The sequence below is a fragment of the Alosa pseudoharengus genome, unplaced genomic scaffold, assembly GCF_046254945.1.
Source record: "Alosa pseudoharengus isolate Yale_2024_CS ecotype anadromous, Long Island Sound unplaced genomic scaffold, YU_APseudo_1.1 YU_APseudo_1.1_scf_13, whole genome shotgun sequence".
Classification (NCBI taxonomy): Eukaryota; Metazoa; Chordata; class Actinopteri; order Clupeiformes; family Clupeidae; genus Alosa; species Alosa pseudoharengus.
Window position 1 is genome coordinate 18,553,968 of NW_027468598.1, and position 20,475 is coordinate 18,574,442.

Consider the following 20,475-nt stretch of genomic DNA (forward strand, 5'->3'; position numbering starts at 1 on the left):
GTGCAACAGTTTTCCTCTTGTGCAAGCGACGAGGGGTGTGATATGTTTGTCTGATATCAAAAGACCAAGCTGCAAATTGGATCTTATCAGTGAGTTATCACAGTCTGAAAGGTATAACAAATGGTTGTAAGATTTACATTTATTCATTTAGCAAACGCTTTTTATCCAAAGCGACTTACATATGTCAGTTACATTACAAGGGCCATTGTCACCGGAGAAACTTGGGGTTACGTGCCTTCCTCAAGGGCACAATGGTGGAAGGTGGGTATTGAACTCACATTTCAGGCTACTGCATGCTAGCCCAGGTCTTTAACCAATATGCTACCACCGTCCCTTTAGATAACACACAACATACACCGTTTGTAAAAACAATACATTTGATGATATGGGAAAATGATTCAGCAGTTTGCATTCTAAACATTTTCAGAGGTTATTGTAAAACTATAAATGCATGCACTTTTAGTAACTGGAATATTCAGTCGTGTGTTTCTGTGCAAGGCAGAGAGCAAAGTAAATGTTCAATCATCACGTGTGCCATCTCTGGTAGTGGTAGATGCTGAAGTCACTTCCGGTGACTGGTTTCTAAATTGAACTCATGCAGAGATGACATTTAATTTTGTCTTGCTGATCAGTCAGCGGCGTGGCACCAAAGGTCCATCCACATGGCCGCCTGGCACACAGGACCTCTTCACAGGGTCTACCATTCCCCTCATAGACCAGGCCTCTAACAGGGCATAACACAACTATTGGACGCCTGATCTCACACTCTGAATGAGGGCCAATGACATGATGATGTGATCAGGGTGTTCCTTTGAGCTCTCTGGCCATAGGTCCGGACATCCCATGTCCAGATCTCATGGCAGGAAGTGTGGACACAGTTCCCTTGTGTCCCATGTGGTGACTTGAGAAGCTCCATTCAGGTCCTGTGACCGTCTTCAGATCATGACCTGCCTCTGACTTGCTAAATATAGTTTTTTTCTTCTTCTTATGATTTGTAGTAGTTCTTCTTATTGAGGTTATTGACAGAGTGAATGCTTTTGAGTCAGTACAGAAATGTGTGCTTGTGTGTGTGTCTGTGTATGTCATAGGGGTCTATACAGCATGTGTAATATGTTGGTATGCATATTAATTCCTCATAATTGTGTGTGTGTGTGTGTGTGTGTGTGTGTGTGTGTGTGTGTGTATGCGTGCATGCGTGTGTGCGTGCGTGCGTGTGTGTGTGTGTTTAAAAGTGATAAATTCTGAAAGAGAAGGATAATGAAATGAGGTATTTTCTCTCATGCCACTGCATGACTGGATTTATACCGTGGCTGCTTCCATAAAGCTTTTGGGGAAATTGAAAAATTATGCTGAATGAGGTCCAAACACAGCCAGCTGCTCTCTCTGCAATGGCTTATTTACTCAAGATTATGCTGAGGAAATTTCTTGAGAATTTAGACGACTGTAAAGAATTTAATCACTTGATCACTCATGCCACAGATTGTTTTCTAGTTCCTTTTTGTGGTTGAAACCTGAATTGTTTTGCTTGTTTTTGAATTGTTTGCTTCCAAAACAACTTGCTTGTAAACATGATTTCTTCGGCAAACATTCCAAGGCTAGTCTTACACATACAACAAACAAGTGAGTCTTTTTGAGGGGGGTTTATTCATGTCTGTAGCGTTAGATGAATGAACTGCCCTTTGTGTATGTTTGTCTGTATGTGTGTGTGTGTATGTTTGTGTGTGTGTGTGTGTACATGTGTGTGTATATGTGTACATTAAAGGTATTGTAAAAGAGCCTGTGTGAGTATGTGCACGTGTAGGCACATGTATGCGTGTGCATTCTGCTACGGAAGACTGAATGTAAGTGGCATGCGCACTGTGTGCGTCGTAGACTTTGTCCTTTGCTCACAACAAGTGAGTGTGTTTGTTTATGTTTGAGAGTCTTTGTGCTTGTGTGATTGAGTGCGTCTGTGCCTGTGGTGCTTAGTCCATGGGCTTACGTAAGGCCAGCCATCTAAACATACCTGTCAATTACTGGGCTGCGGTGGCTCAGGGCCCCGGCGCTCAGCTGTCGCGGAGCGGAAGGAATTCGGAGGCGGACTGCTGGGGCAGCTGGAGCTGCCGGAGCTGCCGCGGCGTGCATGTCCCGGCAGGTGAGCCCGCTTGGGAGAAGCACCGTTTGCCACAGTGAATTAATTTGCAGTTGTTATTCAGATACACCTTTCTGTTGTCTCCCACCCCTCCCTTCCCCACCTCGGTGTAGCGGATCTGTCTCCCTGCTGATCTTTGGTCCCTTTTTCCACTTCACATCCCTCTCTCAGAAGAGACTGTCTGTCGATGGTGTTTTAAGCCCCCCATCGTCGACTTTAAGGCAGCGCTGCGACCGTCCACTTCAAGGCACCTAACCCTAACCTTAACCCTAACCCTTGCCTAACCCTAGTGCCTTCCATGCAGCGCTGCCTGGAAGACGACGTTGGGGGCTTAAAACACCAAACACCGTCTGTCTGTCTGTCTGTCTGTCTGTGCGTTTGTTGTTTATCTCTCTCTTTTGTAGCAAATGATGGTCTGATGGTCTCTCTCTTTCTCACTGTAGTGGGAATACTGAAAGGTTGATGTACTCGGATAGACAGACTCTTGGTCATGTTTACATCATCCTCCCCCTTCCTCTTCCTGCCGTGGTTTGGACTCAATCACACGTTAATCACAGAGATGCTGAAGCCAATGATAGGTTTTATGGGAGGCCGATGGTGTCATTTAGCTAATCCGCGCCATCATTGTGTCAGGCGAGTCAGTAGGAGTCCACCCCCCCCCCCACACACACACACACCCTTCTTCCTCTGTTGACATTTTAACTGTCGTCATTTATGGACTCGTCTCACGAAAGCCCATAAGTGTGAAAATATCCTCCCATCTGTGGGAGTGCTGGCATTTGAGGACATGTTTAGGAGATGTGTCTGTTACACTGGCGCATAAATATACACTGATGAAAATGAATGACCCAGGCCAAACCAAAAACGAATTCACTAATAACAATTTTTTAACCATCTGATGTGACCTATTTTGGTTAATAAATTAGATAAAGAATTAGGCATGTTATTTGGTGCGTGATTTATGGTTGGTAAAGTTTTGAGTTTGAGTTTAAATACTTAGAGATAATAATCTAGCACTCATAACAATCATAAAAGTCTTTAAGGGAGCATTAATCAAGTCCAGTATGTTGAGAGAGGCTCCACATTGTAGATATTATGAAGGATAAGATTTCAAGGATAAGAATAAGAAGTCAATATTCATGGGACAAGACCAAAGATCAAAGATCAAAATGAAAAAAAAAAAGATTTGTGAGGATTTGGATATTGTAATGTACTAAAGATTGTTGGGGTTCTGTTACTTACTGAACATACTGGGCGTGGCGACTTTCAGTGTGAGGTACTTCCAGTAAAACCGAACAAAAACAAACCATCATGGGTTTTGAGCCAAGCAAATCCTGATAAATGATCCACATAGAAGGACAGCCAAGACATCTATCCTTAAAAATATCCTGGCTGTTCTCTGTTGTTAAATCATAAAGCACAGAAACCTGCTTTAGATCACGCCAGGTTATTTTAAGCAGCAATGCCGCTTATTTCCTCTCTTTGTTCCATCATCACCAGATTCAATCATCATACATGACCAACTAACCAAATGACAAAAGAAATGTAGCAGTCACAGGGCTATCAAAAACTATCATCTTCACTAAGGACACCTACTTGTTAAAACGGGCTTGCTTTATAAGTCTCTTATTGCAAACCCCCCCAATTCAGATCCAGCTCTTTTGTTGGGGACTGCATGTTTATTCATTTATCTTATCAATACGAGCTGTGACAACAGGCCTGCTTACCATGGCCTCTAGCCTATTGTGCGCTAGCCCGTGGTGGTAAAGCGATCTCATTAGCCCACAGATACTCATGCTAATGGCGCGCATTCATTACCCCCACGGGAGTCCACAACGTGGCCACCCAAACTGTGGACGACTCCTAGACAGATCTGGTTTGGATGTGGCCCAGATCCATCCACGGTCCAGGGGCGGAAAAAGGGCAAGGTCAACCCCAGAGTCCATTGCTTTATGATAGCCTGGGGCTGCTGCTAGTGCAGCACTGGTGTCTCATTAGCCTGGGGCTGCTGCTAGTGCAGCACTGGTGTCTCACTCACGTAGACAGCTGGGGTTAGCTACACATGAGCGAGTGTAGTGATCTTAATTACAGGACTCTGACTGGCAGGGAAGGCACCATGAATGGAACATATTTGCTAATCCGAGGCGCCCCGTGGGGAGTCACCATGCTGCGCATCCCGTGCTCCCCCCTACCCACTCTCCAACAGGGTGCGTGTTCTTTGCCCCCTTCTCAAAATACACCCCTCTGCCCCCATCTCCCTCATCCCCCCTCCCTGTGGTGTCTCACACATGGCAATGATGACTCACTAGGGAATAAGGATTGAGTTTGGGGAGCTTTGGATGGGGTGGGGTGGATCACTGCATATGTAATAACAAAACATGTCAACACTCCACTGCCCTGCCTACTCAGGGTTTTATCAGCTTCCTGCCAACGCCAATCTAATGCCTCGATCAGATAGGAATATAATAGAAATAGGAAAGGTAATAGGAATAGAAAAATCAGCACATGAGCTTAATGTTGCTATGAGATGTGGTCTTTGATTAGTTCCATACTATCAACTGACCCATTCACTTCATGAAGCAGGTCTGGGGGATGCTCCAATGTTTCCAATTGAGTTGTAGACTTTGCGTTGACTTTGAAGTCATTGGTTAAGCCAAACAAATCACATTGTTCAGGGACTCCTGATGGTACTTCTTACTTCGCCACTAACCTTTGCAATCTGATTATAAACTGCATTGGCAGTTTATTGGAAACAATGTATTTACCTTTGCTGTATAAATGTACAAATTTTTACGGCTGCAATTGTTTGCTGTTTGCTGACGTTGCTACTACTGTTTATCTCTGCCATTTAATGGCAACGTTTATAGTTGCTGATTGGTCTGCCACCCTGGTAGCCAAGGGAAATATTGGTGCATTGATTGAAGCTGGACTAGTATCTCAGTGAAATAAAATGAACTATGGTATTGCTCCCATGCTACAGAGAAATCATTGGAATTACCCACAAACACACGTGGGCCGTAAAACAGCACAGTTCAAACTCGTATTTACCCCTCAACTCAACAATCTGCAGATCATTTGGTTCATTCAGTTTGACCTTTGACCTGCACAAGGTCTATGTCTTTCAGCCATATTGTTTTACTTTACATGGGTTAAATAGCTGCATGGATTGGCTCCTGTCAGTCCCTAAATCACACATGGCCAAAACACCGTCCAAAAAGATTCTCCACTCATTAACTGGTTGAAGGGGGCATGAGAGGTGATTTATGGAGATGGACTAAACTTGACGGGGCACAGAAAGAAAAAGACGAAGGAGGTAAGGTCGAACATCTGTACTCTGTCTGTGGAATGCTGGGAATGTTGAAGAATAGAAATTGGAATGGGAATATTGACTCAGAGGTATCACTGGAATGTTGCAACAAGGACGTGCAATAAGGAATTTTATTCATCTGTGTCCATGGTTTGTGAAAGCATTGCTAAATGTTACACAAGTGTCTGGTAGTTAAAAACAGTCCACAACAAAATGGGGATAAAAGACAGACAAAAGACTAGGGTTCTGGCTCAGCTCGAGTAAGATGTCCATGAAATGAAATGGTGCCAAGAACCAACAGACCATATGTCTTTCTGTAATAGCTCATATTTCTGCAATAAAAATATTGTGGCTTGCTCCACAGGCCCAAAACACTGAATGGAGACAATTAACAAAACACACACACACACTTTCTCTCTCTCTCTCTCTTTCTCTCTCTCTCTCTGTCTCTCTCTCCCTTCCTCTCCTGGACGAGTATGGTGATAACATGTTTTTTGTTGCTGGCAGGCAAGCGCTCAACCACACAGCCACATGTTTCAGCAACACAGCTGGCTGCGTTCCCTCCCTGTCACTGTAATCACTGTGCCTCCCAATTTGCAGACCGCAAACTCTTCATATTTTTCCCTCCACACTTGATAGTCTAACAGACACAACTGATAAGAGCAGAGCAGAGAGAGAGAGTGAGAGAGAGAGAGAGAGAGAGAGAGAGAGAGAGTGGGGCCAAAATGAAACCTAATAGCGCACCACATATTCCTTTTTTTTCTGTTGTTGAGGTTCATTCATTACCGCAAGGCCATGCATACCAGATCCTTTTGACTGAGTGAAGAATCTACTGGCTGGCTAGTTTCAAATGAATTCTAGCTATTTTTGTTAGGCGTGAGCTATTTACGCGGGTTTGATTTCTGTCAACATTGAAAACAGAGTGCGGCAAAAACATATTTGCGGAGCATGTCAAAACAAACCACTACTGCAAAACAGCGCAAAGCCAACAGTAGAAACCATGATGGTGGGATGGGATTTCAACCAGTAAATAATGAATTATTTGCCTCTTACAGTTTTTCTCGATTTTTTGACCTGATTAAAGAAACTTCTTTGCACAGCAGAAGTAATCTCTTGCAAATGTGTTCACACTTTTTCATTGGGTTCACACATTTCTCACACCCTTTTGCAAATCAGTTAATACAGATTTCATTCAAACACACCAAACTCTATTGGTTTCCCTATGCTAAACAAAAGGAAAACATCTATTCACAGGTGGTAGAGATTCCTTGCATAAGTCTAAATCTCTGATACACTCTGAAACACAATTCACACAATTCTTCAATCAGCAATCATTCATTATCCATAAGAAATACCATTTCTGTTCTATGTTGCTATTTGCAAGTGTGGATCTAAGGTGCATTTAGAGAAAGTACTGTACTGCCTATTTGGTGAAGAAAACAGAACAAAAGGTGTTTACTGTCGGTCTATTTCAATGAAAAATGACAAGTTGTAGTTCAATGAAATTTGTCTAGTCTAGGTGCTAACTGTAGGTCTTACATGTCAATGACAGTTACATCTTGAGAAGAATGAATACAATTAATTGTTATTCAATACATTTAGTCTTTTCACAGTTTTTCTGATTAGAAAGAAATGGAACAGACAGCAATTTTGAGAACAGCGTTTTACATCTTGTTGTGCAGTGTGTAATGACTGATTACAGTTTTTTACAATTGTTTACACACGTTTTCAAAACTCTGTGTCTATTTTTCAAAACTCCACACACAAAACCCACAACTGCTCACACAAAATGCAAAATGCCCCAAATCTCCAGCAAAATAACACACAACATTCAAAATGTCAAAAACACATGTTTAAAGCAAACATTCGCCTCACATTACAAATACTTTTGTCATAATATGACATTTTGGATACATCATGTACACTGTTGCTCAAAACCTAAAGCTCTTCTGTCTTAGGCTTTCTATATGTATTTCCATACAAGAGTGAAAGTTACGGTATCAACAAAGAGAAGTTGAAATACACAGTAAAAATGCAAGCAATATTGAAACCAAAAATAGTTCAATATTTCAACCGGAAATCCTCTAGGAGCAGATTGAAAGGGTCTATACCTATATAGAGAGTATATCTATTCATAGACCTATACTAAGGGAATGATTGGATGGTGTTCAGTAAAGTAAAGAGTGTTTGAACATGTGAAGAGAAAGAGTGAAGCACTGGTGATTTAGTGTGGCATTTTGATGGGTTGTGTTTGAAGAACGAAATCAAGTTACTTCCTGTTAGATTTTTGTGTGTTAGGTAGAAAATTGTGTGTGGTGTTTTGCAAAATGTGTTTTAGTCAATTGAAAACTGAGTCAAACACTGAGAATTAGTGTATGGTTTTGCAGATTTGGTGTTGGGTTATGATGTTTGGAGGACATGTTTAGAAAATTGTGTGACAAGCAAAGATTTAGTGTGTAAGCAGTTGAAAAAAACTGTAAGGGAGCAGTGATTTGAAGTTGTGTTGTTAGAAGGCAAAATTTGCTTTTGCTGCGTGTTTTAAATGTTTTGAGAGTGCTACAGTATTTTGCAAGCAAAATGTGTCATTTTGGCCAGAGTGATTCTGTTTAGACCTGTGAGTTAACTGTTTTGCCAACGTGATGTCAGAGTTGACGCAAGCATTAAAGCGATCGAGAAAAATTGCAATCCCTTTGACCTTAAAGACTATTCCAGAGAGTAGTGTACGAGGCACGCATCACAAATATGTGAGCCTGAGGTTTTAGGACCTATGTTGGAGATCTACAGCGGAGAGACATGTATCAACACTGATCCTTGCCAAACAGTGTGGTTTAAATGAAATGTACACTGCTTGAGGACATTGTTTTTACTAAAAAAAAGTGATTGGGATCCAATGCTGGTGCAGCTGTGTGTGTGTGTGTGTGTGTGTGTGTGTGTGTGTGAGAAAGAGAAAGAGCGCATGTTATGGTGCAGATAGGTTAATTAACTTTGTTTCGGTTTTTTAGTTTTGTTTTTGGTTTCATTTATTAATTTATGTTATTAGTACTATTATCTTACTATAATTTTATTTTTACAGCATTTAGGTCAACTGTTTTTTTTAATGTGCTATATAAATAAATTGACAATGACATTGACATTGACAGTCAAAATATTTCCTTTTACATCAGAATAGAGGAAAACCCCTGATCCTATGTGATTTCAGAGGTACTTACAACTACCTGTGACCGTAAAATGACCAACTCAACTCGGAACCATGTACTGACTGACAGACAGACGGACACGTAACGAAAGGAGCAGTAGAGATTTGAGTGGAACCATGGTTGCTAGGTGCAGCTGTTCCTGCCACTGCCCCCAGCTCTGGCATGCCGGCTATCTGTGGCAGTTTGCTTTGGCACACACCCCAGGCCTCCCTAGACATGTCTCGAACATAGCTAGCATAGCAGACTTCAGATCTCAGGAAGCCACAATGTTGCTGACCCGCAGTCCACCACCGAGACTGTGCTTCTCCACACTACTGATGGTGACAATGGCATTTGGTTTGTATATGTAGTTGCGTCCACAGTGTATGAGTAATGTTGTCTTCTATTTATGTTGTCGATTCAGTCACATGTGTCACTTAATGCACTCTGTCACCGTGTCCAATGCGTGGGCTGGGAATGACTTAACATCCATGAACGTGCAGTTGAGCACATAAGACGCACATTTGGAATGCTAATTTCATGGTACCCTGAAGGGCAGTGTTAAAAATCGATGTGATTCTCACACTGGAACATTTCGCTAGTTAAGCTGAGGGAGAACGGTATGTTCCTTCATAAAGAAATGGAACAAAAAAACATGCATCTAAGATAGTACTTCTTCCCCATGTTGTGCTTTTTTTTCTAATTTGTCTTTTTTAAATCTCTCTCCACTCTATCTTTCTTTCTCTCTCTCTGCCTGATGTCTTTCATCTCTCTATACACTCCCTTTCTCCCACACAAACATGGCTGTATTTTCAGCAGGGGTGCGCCAGGCTCCTGAGCTTGCCCTCTCTGATGTAGCAGCTGTGTTTGAATGAAGATGGCCTCCCCCTGTCTCCCACACACCCAAATAAGCCAAGTCACGAACTGAACCTACTCGCCCCAATGCCTTGAGAGAGGATGTCTTTTTTTTCTGGTGTTCCCATTAACGTCTCTCAAAACGTTCTTTCAGAGACCTCACCTATGCCTGTCTTTTACTTAAACGGTCCGAGTTTCACTCTGGTTTCACCTGTCCATCACAGTGGGACAGACAGATATTTCCCATTCATTTTCCTCTGTTCGATTGTGTTTAGTTTGCCCTTGAGCGTTTCCTGGTTTCGTTTGACCATCGCTCGTGAGTATGGGCTATCAGTTTTTCTTTCTGATGCTTAGAGGACCTTTGCCTCAGGCCCTTCAATCTCTCATTGTATGTGCGACCTGGTATCAAGTTAAAGCGCTTGAATGGTCTAAAATTCTTTGCAAGTCTTTAAAGACAAGAACAATGCAAGTCAATCCAGAGAAAATGCAGCAAATCAGTGCTCTCTCCCATCCTCTTAACAATGGGGCCGATGCTCCTATCAGTCAAGGACATTTAGGAATTCAGCACTCCAGTACTCAGTAGATGAGTGAAAAACATGCTGGCTATCTTATGTACACACAGCCCTCTTTTTTGAAATAATGGATTAAGAAACTATTATTTCTCTTTCTTAAAATGTATGATTCACTTTTTTGCAAAACAAATGTGAGAGATGACACCGCAGGACATAGTGGAGCTAAAATCAATCAGATAACAATCTCAGAGCTTTCACATACCCTCACACCTTGCCCAACTTTGGTGGCCTAGCGCTCATTCCTCAGTACAGCAACAGGGAAAAGCAATTGCAGTGGAATCCCTGACCATGACAGTGAAGTTGAAATACTGGAGGAAGATGAATGAATGGCTGCCTCCAGGCCATCCCTGTGGCATGGAGAAGTACCTGTAAGAAGGCCCATCGACAGCAGCCTGTCAAACAGGGCCTTGTGTGTGCATGTGTTTGTGTGTCTGTGTGTATATGTGTGTGTGTGTGTGTGTTGGGGATGGGAGGCATATTTTTGTGTGTGTGTGTTAGGGGTATATTTGTGTGTGTGTGTTTGTGTATAGGTGAAATATAGCCATGGGTGGATCTTGGACGTATTTTGTGAATGAGCAAGCTCCTCACACTTTTGCTTCCCTTGGCTGAGGTCAGAGAGAGTCCAGCGAGTGATTTGTGACCGCTGCTTCCACTAAGAGTTGAGTTTAGGTCGGAGGGGAGTGAGTGGTGAGGGCTCTAGGTGCCCCCTAACTGCCCTCCCTCCTGCCCACACACCACCCCCACAGTTTTCCGTCAAGGGCAGTTCAACCTGGGTAAACTACACCGCCAGCATTCCACCCACTTCAGCCTGTCCTATCAGGGCCGGGCCTGATGAATGTAAACAAGAGTCCAATCCCACAGTGCAGTTCACCATGGAACATGTCCGGCCCTGAGCTATGTGCTAGAGTCGACTCCTTAGCAAAGTCTCCATGCAGTACTGTACAGACATGTGCACACACACACACAGAAGTGCACACAACTACACACAAACTCTTTTCCTTTTACTCTCGCTGCTTGTTTCACTCTTATTGTCTTTCTTTCTCTTATTACTACTCTACCATTACTTTTTCTCTCTCTCTCTCGCTCTCTCTCTCTTATTCCCTTCTTCCCTACCCTGATTACATGCGAATGTGTTCACAACAAACTGCCCCCCCCCCCTCTTACGCAATCCACATGACAAGCACACTGCTACCCTTTTCCAGCAATTTCCGTCACACATGTCATACAGAAAAGCCTTATTTATGGCCAGGGGTGACAGAGAGGCAAGTCCGCGGTCACCGGCTAAATAGGTGGCACATGCACATCCATTTGATGTGGTACTGTGGTACTGAGAATGTGGTAGCCGCTGAGGGCATGGCACTGCTTTTTTTATACAATGAAGAGATGATGAGGGTAGAGGGCAGATGAGGACAACTCTGTAGGAACAAATCATTGTTGTTAGGTAGTAACGCAAACCAAATAGTTTATGGGGATATTTTCCTGGGGTATTTCTGCAGTTTGGCCAAATGGTGGCTATAAAATTATTTCAAACGTTCACGGATGACTGCAGATTTCCACTCCCCTGTCTGATTTTATAAATACTGCCTAGCAGATATGATAACCTGAATCAGAAAGGGGAGTAGAAATCTGCAGTCACCTGTGAATGTCAGAAATAAATTTGCAGTGCTCTCTGCGCATGTAAGCATTTTCATGTCCGCTTCAGCTAATAAAAAGCCACCCATCATTAGTGTCAACACAGAATGTCAGGATCTCATGACTGCAGCATTCATACTGTATATGTTTTGTAGGTCTGTTCACCATTTTATTATCAGTTACCATCTCCCCCCCCCTCTCTCTCTCTCTCTGTTTCTTTCTACCCCTCCTCCTCTTTTCCCTCCAATTACTCTCTCCCATTCCAAAACTCCTCCTCCCCCTTCCATCTCAAAAACAAACACATATGAACACATAGAAGACAACATACACACATACATACAAACAAAACAAACACAGACATGCACAAACAGAGTGAGAGAAAGAGAAACACACACACGCACACACGCACACACACGCACACACACACACGCACACACACACACACACACACACACACACACACACACACACACACACACACACACGCACACACACACACACGCACACACACACACACACACACTCACACACACACACACACACACACACACACACACACATATGCCCTCCCTCCTTACCTTGAATGAGTAAGCCCGTTGAGAGGCAGCTCCCCCTCAAAGCCTGTGAGGACAGCAGGGAAGTTGTGATGACAGCATTCATGCCGACTGGAGGGGGAGTGGAGGCGGATGTACTAAAGGAGGTGTGTCCGTGGAAGTGTGTGTGTGTGTGCGGGCATTTGTGAGGAAGTTATGTGTGTGTGTGTGTGTGTGTGTGAAGGGGGTGGGGGGTGGCAGCAGAGCAGTGTGCTGTCTTGCCTCAGCCTCAGTTAGGAGTGAGCTCTTGTAAAGGCGCACCTCACTCTCCGTCTCTCCCTCTCTCTCTTCAAAGCTAAACACAGCACCCTGGACTCTTTCACTTTCAGTATGAGAGTACTGCCGGGACTCTCCAAGGACATACCCATGAGGATCTGTCACAGGGCTCAGAAGGTATGGATGGATGATGACTTTATAGCGCTTACAAGCATTTTTTTGTTTTATTTAATGTCGCTTTGACTGACTTGTCACTACAGGTGGATGAGAGGGCAAATTATGTGAGTGTGTGTGTGTGTGTGTGTGTGAGTGTAGAAGCGTGTTTGTGTGGGGAGAGAGAGTAGAGGAAGACTGTCATGAGAGGAGAGGGGACTGTCATGCTTTCAGCTGTGGCTGGAGATGTGGCTGTTGTTTTTCACATATATGTGGCTAAGTTTAGATGTTTTTGTTTTCGCCAGCATTTCTGAGTAACATTAATGGGGATGTTTGTGATATGTGGTTAAACTGAGCCATATTTCTATAATTGACTTCAAAGATTAAGTACCTCTGTTTGTTCCAAGTTGCTGTGCAAATGACAGTTACTTCCAAAAAACATAACATAACAGACATAACAGATAACATGCAAATGATTGAATATGTGAGAAGTTGATGCTGAAATTAATCTTGAAGTTAGAATTTTATCCTACCTCAAACACCACAGATTAATGATGCTTTATTTTTAAAGCACAGGCTTTACAATACACAAAGTCACAAGTGCCTTTGCTATGATAAAGCTGAACCAATGGTTCATGCGGACAAGCAGAGGTGACAGATAAACAACAGTATATTGTGTGTATCGGCCACTGTAACTGATAGACAAGTATAATTCTATATAATGCTGCGGTGTAGCCAGGACAGAGCATGTGATTCCCATGTGGACCACAGAGCTGCTTTCCTCCACTGCCTTCTTCGACTGGACCATTATCCCCCCTGGTTGAATGCTACGGAGGCCCCCTCTCTCCAGCACGCATTCAGGGGAGAAGGGACTTCTTGGAAAGAGGTGGACTGACAAGATCTAATCTCCTGTCCACTGGTCGAGATGTTTCCTGTGGAAGAACAACAGACCCCTCTCTTTAGAGAGAGAGAGAGCCCCCCCACACACATACACATACTCTCAAAACTCACCAGAACCCCCAGCCAACCAAGCATACACACACACACACACTCGCTCAAACTCTCGCTCGCACACACACACACACACACTCACGCACGCACACACACACACACACACACACACACACACACTATTTAGGGGCCCTAAAAGTAACTTTAAGTATGGCTCTATGGCACTTCTGTCAACTCCCGGGGTTATGTTTCTCTGAGACATATGTCTGTGACATATCCAGAAAGCCAAAATTAAGTTTCTATTCAGTTTAACTCTGCAGGATGTAAATGCTTGCTGGATTAATGTCAACATTAATGATACATGGGAATTAAAAAAGCTGGCTGAATAAGAGTTCAAATAAAATAGTTATTCTAGTACTAAAGTTAAAAGCTCTGCTCAGCTGTGGGTGGTGGTAAAGCATTTGTCCTTGCACTGTGCTGGATGTTGAGCTCTTATCTGTCTCTAAAGGTTACAGTGCTTGAGCTTTTGTCAGACCAGGTGTGTTTTCCCCTGACACACAAGGTTTGTCTTTTGTAAATGTTTCTGTTTTCTCTCTCTCTCTCTCTCTCTCTCTCTCTCTCTCTCTCTCTTTCTCTCTCTCTCTGTGTGTGTGTGTGTGTGTGTGTGTGTGTGGGGGGGGGGGGGGGGGTGACTCACAATCCAGTATGTGTGTGATAAGAGCTGGCCAATGTCAGGGTTACCATCTGGCCTCCTCCCACAACATCCACGAGAGATATGGCAATCGACCCATCTTTTCCATAGCGTTTTCCATGCATGACTTTGAGAGGCACAATAAATCAATTCATCTTCCTGGAGATAACTTATCACAAGGTTGTTTTTGAAATGATCTCAGTGGTCTTTGTGTTTTTGTGGTTTGATATTTTTTTAGACCAGTTTAATATTATTAAGCTATACATATTTGTGTATATCTGATAGTTTTACCTGGTATTGATTTTTTAAGCTATATATGGGAGGGGAAAAAATCTGTCTTATTGGAAGACATGGAGAAATAAAGGCACCTCACGAAAGGTCATATAGGGATCTCATTTAGATGCGTGGAATATCCTAGTTGCGCGCGCTTCGCTTTGTTTTCATGTTGACAGATTTGGCAAAGTAGCAGGCTACGTTTCCATGTCACGAGACAGTTATAAATCATCCGAAAGTAAAGAATGCCGTTTTGTTTTTCTATAGAAATGGAAATAAATATGTTGTTTCGAAATGGGGATTAATAACGGGGTTAGCGGTGCCTTAGCCACAGCCGAACACAGTACCCAGTATTATGCTGGAGTGAGCGATGTAAGCGGACTGTAAATCACCAATGCGCGGGGAAGAAGATCCAGATTCCAGAGTGCTGTGATGTCACTGAGATCGTGCCTGAAACAGATCCAGACTTGAATGCCGAGGCCAACGCCAGATGTTCAGTTTTCACAGCTCGCGCTCTATTTTTCGCCTCGGTCCTCTGTGCTACGTTAGATGTACTGACAGAGGTGGCTGGGCTCCAACTTCAGAAAGTTCAGTCAGTACAGGCAACCTAAGCAAGAGGGGGGGGGGGGGTTCTGTTTTTAATACATGAGTGTGAATAGAACATGCTAATAAGTTCAGCCCCTGAGGGCCTACTCTCGCCTATGCATTATGATTTGACCAAGATAATGTAAGCTAATCACACACTGTAGACACTCCCTCACACACGTATTCATTTTTTCTGCAGGTAAGTCAACCTTTGCACTGATTTGGAGAGTGGTGTTGCTGTCTAAATGCCACTTCACAACAGAGATGGAGAGCGCTTACACAAGATGCAGAATCTTCTGGATCTACCTTGTGACTAAACTGTGAAGCCGGAAATGGAAAACATTTACGTGGTGTCTTTAGAGGGACACCACTCTCTGTCAATGCCAGAGTCTCCCAAAATGACCATTTCAACAGCTACATCCTCAGAGGTGATTGCAGGGGACATTATGCCACCCTCAGGCGATGCCCCTGTGGAGAACGGAAATGACCTAAAACTGTCTGAGCCACTTCACCACGAGACTGAAGGCAGATTTACTCAGATCCAAAGACAACAGGAAGAGACAGGTGCCGTTGAAGTGCACCAGCAGAGTAATGGAAGTACCAGGGGATTTTCTGAGCTTAACTGTGTCTCAAGCTCAGGCTCGCTTAGTCACTGTCCAGATGAGGAAGAACATGAGTTTAGGACCCAGATGCCCCAAAATGAACCAGAACATATACAATTACCTGTAAATACGGATTCAAGTAGTCCTGATATGATAGAGAAAGACATAGAGGAACCAAATGCCATTTTAGTTACAAATAGTACTGTGGAAAATGGTCACAACTTCAGCCATTCAAATATGGAGGATCTGAGGCTGATTGGAGTTGTGCCGGATGTTTCTCAGAGTGACAGCCTTTCAGCCCACCGCACTGTAAATGGCCATGGTGTCAGTGTCTGGACCCACACACAGTTACCATGTCCTGCCCCGTCTCTGGTGGTCATCTTGGACAAATCCGTGACTCTAAGTGACCCTGCTCTAGACACAGGCCAGGGGCTAGATCTACCCCGCATCATCAAGCACAAGCCCAGCTCTATCACCTTCGCCGATTACGACTGCCCGCCGTGTGGCCAGCAGCAGAACACCCTCACCAACGAGAGCTCGGACGGCCGGGAGTTTTCCTCAGAGGATGACACCAACGACGCAGGCGGCGACGACGAGGATGAAGATGAGAACGACGAGGACATGTTTCCTGAGCTGCCACAGTCCAGGGAGTTCTTGGCTGCCCAGAAGCGGAGGAGTAAAGAGCGGCCCAGAAGGAGAGGTGCCGTGACGGAGAGCACTTGCTCCCCCGTGGACCTTTCGAGTGGCCACAAGGCTGGAGACGACACCAGCAGCACAAGGGTAAGGCAGACATTTTACAGATGGATTATTACATTTTACAGATGGATTATTGTGTGCCAACAACATAATCCATATCTTGATAAAATCAGGTACATTCCCATAAGTTCCCATAATGTTCTACTGTATGTATGTACATAGAACATCTATCTGTATGTATCTATGTGTACTGTATACTGTGCAAACATTTAGAATACCCTTTGATTTCTGTAAACATAGCATCATATGTTGATACCTGTGCTATGTTATCTGAAGGATCAAAATAGTTTTGTTTAAAAGTTAATCATAAGACTAAGCACAGTTTAATCAGAAACAGAAATCAGAGAGCTGAAGTTTTGTACACCAGACGTGACGTACTTTCTTCAGGCTCAATAATCCTATTTGACGGGGTTCTGAACTTGACAGATTATTATATCAAATTACGTTTTTTTCATTGTTGGTGTTGTAACCTAATTTAGCACTTGCTTGCATCAGCGTGCAAGACTCCAGTCGAGGAGACTTGGAGAGAGCGCTTTTACAAGTCCAACAGCTACCAAGCAGAGGCTCGAAGGTATGCAGTGGACCTCTGCTTTCTCTCCTCCGTGGCTGTCATATACACAAAGGTCTATCAACAGTAAACTTAGCCTCTGCTTTCTCTGAAACACGACAGCAAGAGATTTGTGACCTCTTCTTCCCTCCCTTCCCCTATAGTAATCTACCCTCTCCTGCCTAGAAACCAAGCAGTGACCTTGTCCTCCGTGTTTTTACTGGCCTCTAAAACCACCATTGACGTTTATGGACGTACAGTACACCGTGATCAACATGGGTGTCTCAGACCTCTATGACGTAGCTCCCAATTACTGTGCTGTTTACACACAACACAACAACAATAAAAAAAACAGGTCAGGTTATGGAGACAAAACCTTGTCTGTGTTTATGGTTGTATATTGTGTCACTCCTGTCTCAGAGGTGTGTTTGAGGTGAGGGAAGGGGAGGAATTTGGGAAATCTGTAGACTGCCTTTTGGTAGCCTGTGAAGACAGAGGGTTAACTGGAGGAGTCCGAGGCAGCATGGGCTATCACACGCTCTCTGCCAGATGACATGTGTGAATCTCAGTGTACCCCCCCTCCCTCCCCCCACTGTGTCTCAAGACAGGGGTTCAAAGACATCGTCATCCACATACCACCTCGCTCCCCTCAACAGTCCCACCCCTCCGCTCTGTGTGAGTGTGAGAGAGCCATGCTTATTTGATGGGACAGACACGGTTGTTGCTCGATGGGAGAGAAAGGGCTCACTGTTTTCCCTGGCGAGGGGCCCTTATTCTACCCCCCCCCCCCCCCTTCACAGGCCTTTCAGAGGGTGCTGAAGTAAATGGGCGAGCTTAAATTTACACCCGTGTTTGATCCGCTGGGGAGAAAGCTGGATCAAAGGGAACTCTGCTCACTTTGTGTGCTACAGTCAGTTGATAAGTGAAAAACAAGACAGTCCATGTTTTCCTCATTCAAATCTCATGTTATTTTTTGTCCTTGTCCCTTACAACTTTTATATGGAGGGAGAAAATCCTTCTTAACATAATTTGAAATTAAAATACCAGAATCATTTGAACTTAAATAGGAGTTAGGCCTACTGTGAGTCGTATATTTGTACTCTTTTGCAGCTTGCTTCCAGAGCCTGGATTTACAGCCAGTGTTCACATGGGTGCCTTTCAGATGTATAAGTAACTGAACTGATTTACTCCTCATCTCCTGCTGCTCCTCAGCTGCACGTGCTGTGCTCCCACCAAACACATGCAGTGTTATTTTCGTGCCAAAGCAGACCTGGGTGTCTGTGTGCACCGCTGTTCTGTAATGGCACGACGTGCAGGAATGCCCAGCGTCGGTTGGAGACCGGCAACAGGCTCCGCTTGGTCTATGGTGGTCCAGATACACAACAAACAAACCTACTGCCAATGCCAAGAGTGGCAAGAGAAGGGATGGACAAGGCCATAACATGTGCCAATGTGGTGGTGTTTTTGTTTTTTATTTTACTCAACCTAAATCAGATTCAAATTCATTTTTATTCATCTCACCTTTTTAAAATATTTTGTTGTAAGTGTTTTTTTTAAATGATTTTGTTCACACCAAGCTCAAGCAAATGGGATTCTGATAGCACTGGAGTTACCAGAGCTATGTCTGCAGGGGCTGGCTGGCTGGCCTCATCTCTTGAGCATTGCTGCATGCAGTTTTCAGTTTTATCCAGTTGAGGGCACCATAACCACACCATCTGCCCATTCAGTTCTTCTCCAGTGTCCTCTGCTGTCCTCTACGTTGGTGCGACTCTGTCATGGTGTGTTGAGCTCTGTTGGTTTTCCTTGGCAGCCAGTGTAAATTTAATATCGACCATCCTGCAGGTTCGCCTCTTAAAAGTTCAGCTGAGAGGCTCCCCGCGGGGAGAGAGGCTCAGGGAAGAACTGGGTCAGCTGTGTGTATTCACATTTGACTCTCCGAATCCGTTAGAAACTGCCCCGGCCATTCAAAACCTCACACCAAAGCTCCGATCTCGGCCACTCTTTAAAAAAAAAAAAAAAACACATCCTACCCCATTTTCTTTAAAAGCACATTTGACCTGGGTCCTATTCAAATACTGTAGCTGCCAGCCAATGCCCCTTTTTTTGAGGGAGCCATACCCCACTGCTGCATTCTCGCACTGCCATGGTGATCCATGGCACTCTCAGTGGGTGGCATGGACTAGGCACCGCGCCCAGAAAGCCATGCCATAGCCGGAGCACTTAACTCCTCATTACCATGTCAAAAGGGAAGCGCTACACTTTACAATGTGGCCAATTTGCACCAATGAAGTTATGGCCCTCTCCCATTCGCTGTTCGGCCGCCTGTAGATAACAATGATGACTTGATCTAGAGGATTGACTCATACCAGGACACGTTTCCATGGCGAGCGGGTTTCTCACGAGGGACAGAGCTGAATGGCGGGGGAACTGAATCAAGGCTTCTGTCTCACTCCAACATTCCCGCAAAAAACACTCCAGGAATTCCGCTCATTCCATATGAGAAGTGGCCACATTCCGAACGTGCATTTCATGTGGCTATTCCCTTTTTGAAGGGAGCAGAGCTGCGAGTGTTTCTAATTTGGCTCAGCCTCTGAATTCAGACCCTGAGATTGGCAAACATCTCCGTCTCTGTCATTGTAGTTCTGAAAACAAATGGATAAATCGACATTCAAACCGTTGCCTGTCACAACAACCCATTTTGTCATTCAGCAAACGAGACAGAAGAAATGTGTGTAACTTATCCAAACTCATTTTGCCTCTGTGATCCGCCACTGGCATGTACGTCAGGCCACCACCGAGCAGGCTGACACAGGACTCAGAGATGCCTTGGCCTTAAGATGGCTTTAAACATGTCTGCCCAAGATGCTATCGAGAGGGCTGCCATGAGGTGCTGCAGATTCTGTAGTGTAAACACACACATGTTCTTTTGTCAAAGTCAAGAGGCTTACTTACCAGTCTCACCAGGAAAAGACAGAGTGGCGCTAGAGGATCTGACAGCATCAGAATCTCTCCCTCCCTCCCCTCCCTCTCTCTCTCTCTCTCAACCGTTTTACTTCAAAGCTCTTTCACTCCCTCTCTCTCCTATCATTTTGTCTTATTCTCTCTCTCCTTTTGCTGACATTGACAGTCTGAGGCCCAGCACCTCTATCTCTGTCTCACTGTCTCTCTAGCCTTCGCTCGGTCATTCACTCTCTCTTTCTAGTTCTCTCTCACTTTCTCTGTATCTCTGTCTCTCTCTCTCCCTCTCTCTCATCTGTGTAGTTTGACACAAGGCCACCCCTTAAGTAAGAGGAGAGGATTGCTCTGGTTTTAGTCATTCCCCCGCAGGATTGCAGGGGAGAAAGGGCACTTTCCTCTGCTGGAGGTCAATCAGGTGACCCCTGCGTGGCCACCAGAGTTTCCAGTCCATCTGGTGTCTGTCATCTGGTGCTTAGC

At 44.2% G+C, this 20,475-nt stretch overlaps 1 protein-coding gene across 1 annotated transcript in view; it reads left to right on the plus strand.

Moving 5' to 3' along the window:
- Positions 1 to 12,490: 12,490 nt before the first annotated feature.
- The window catches only part of stard13b (StAR related lipid transfer domain containing 13b), an 83,947-nt gene continuing 75,962 nt past the window's right edge, over positions 12,491 to 20,475 (plus strand). Inside the window, exons 1-2 of the mRNA XM_076282375.1 lie at positions 12,491 to 12,659; positions 15,335 to 16,517. Coding sequence (XP_076138490.1) covers positions 15,468 to 16,517 — 1,050 coding nt within the window. The 5' untranslated portion in view covers positions 12,491 to 12,659; positions 15,335 to 15,467. The remainder of the gene's footprint in view (positions 12,660 to 15,334; positions 16,518 to 20,475) is intronic.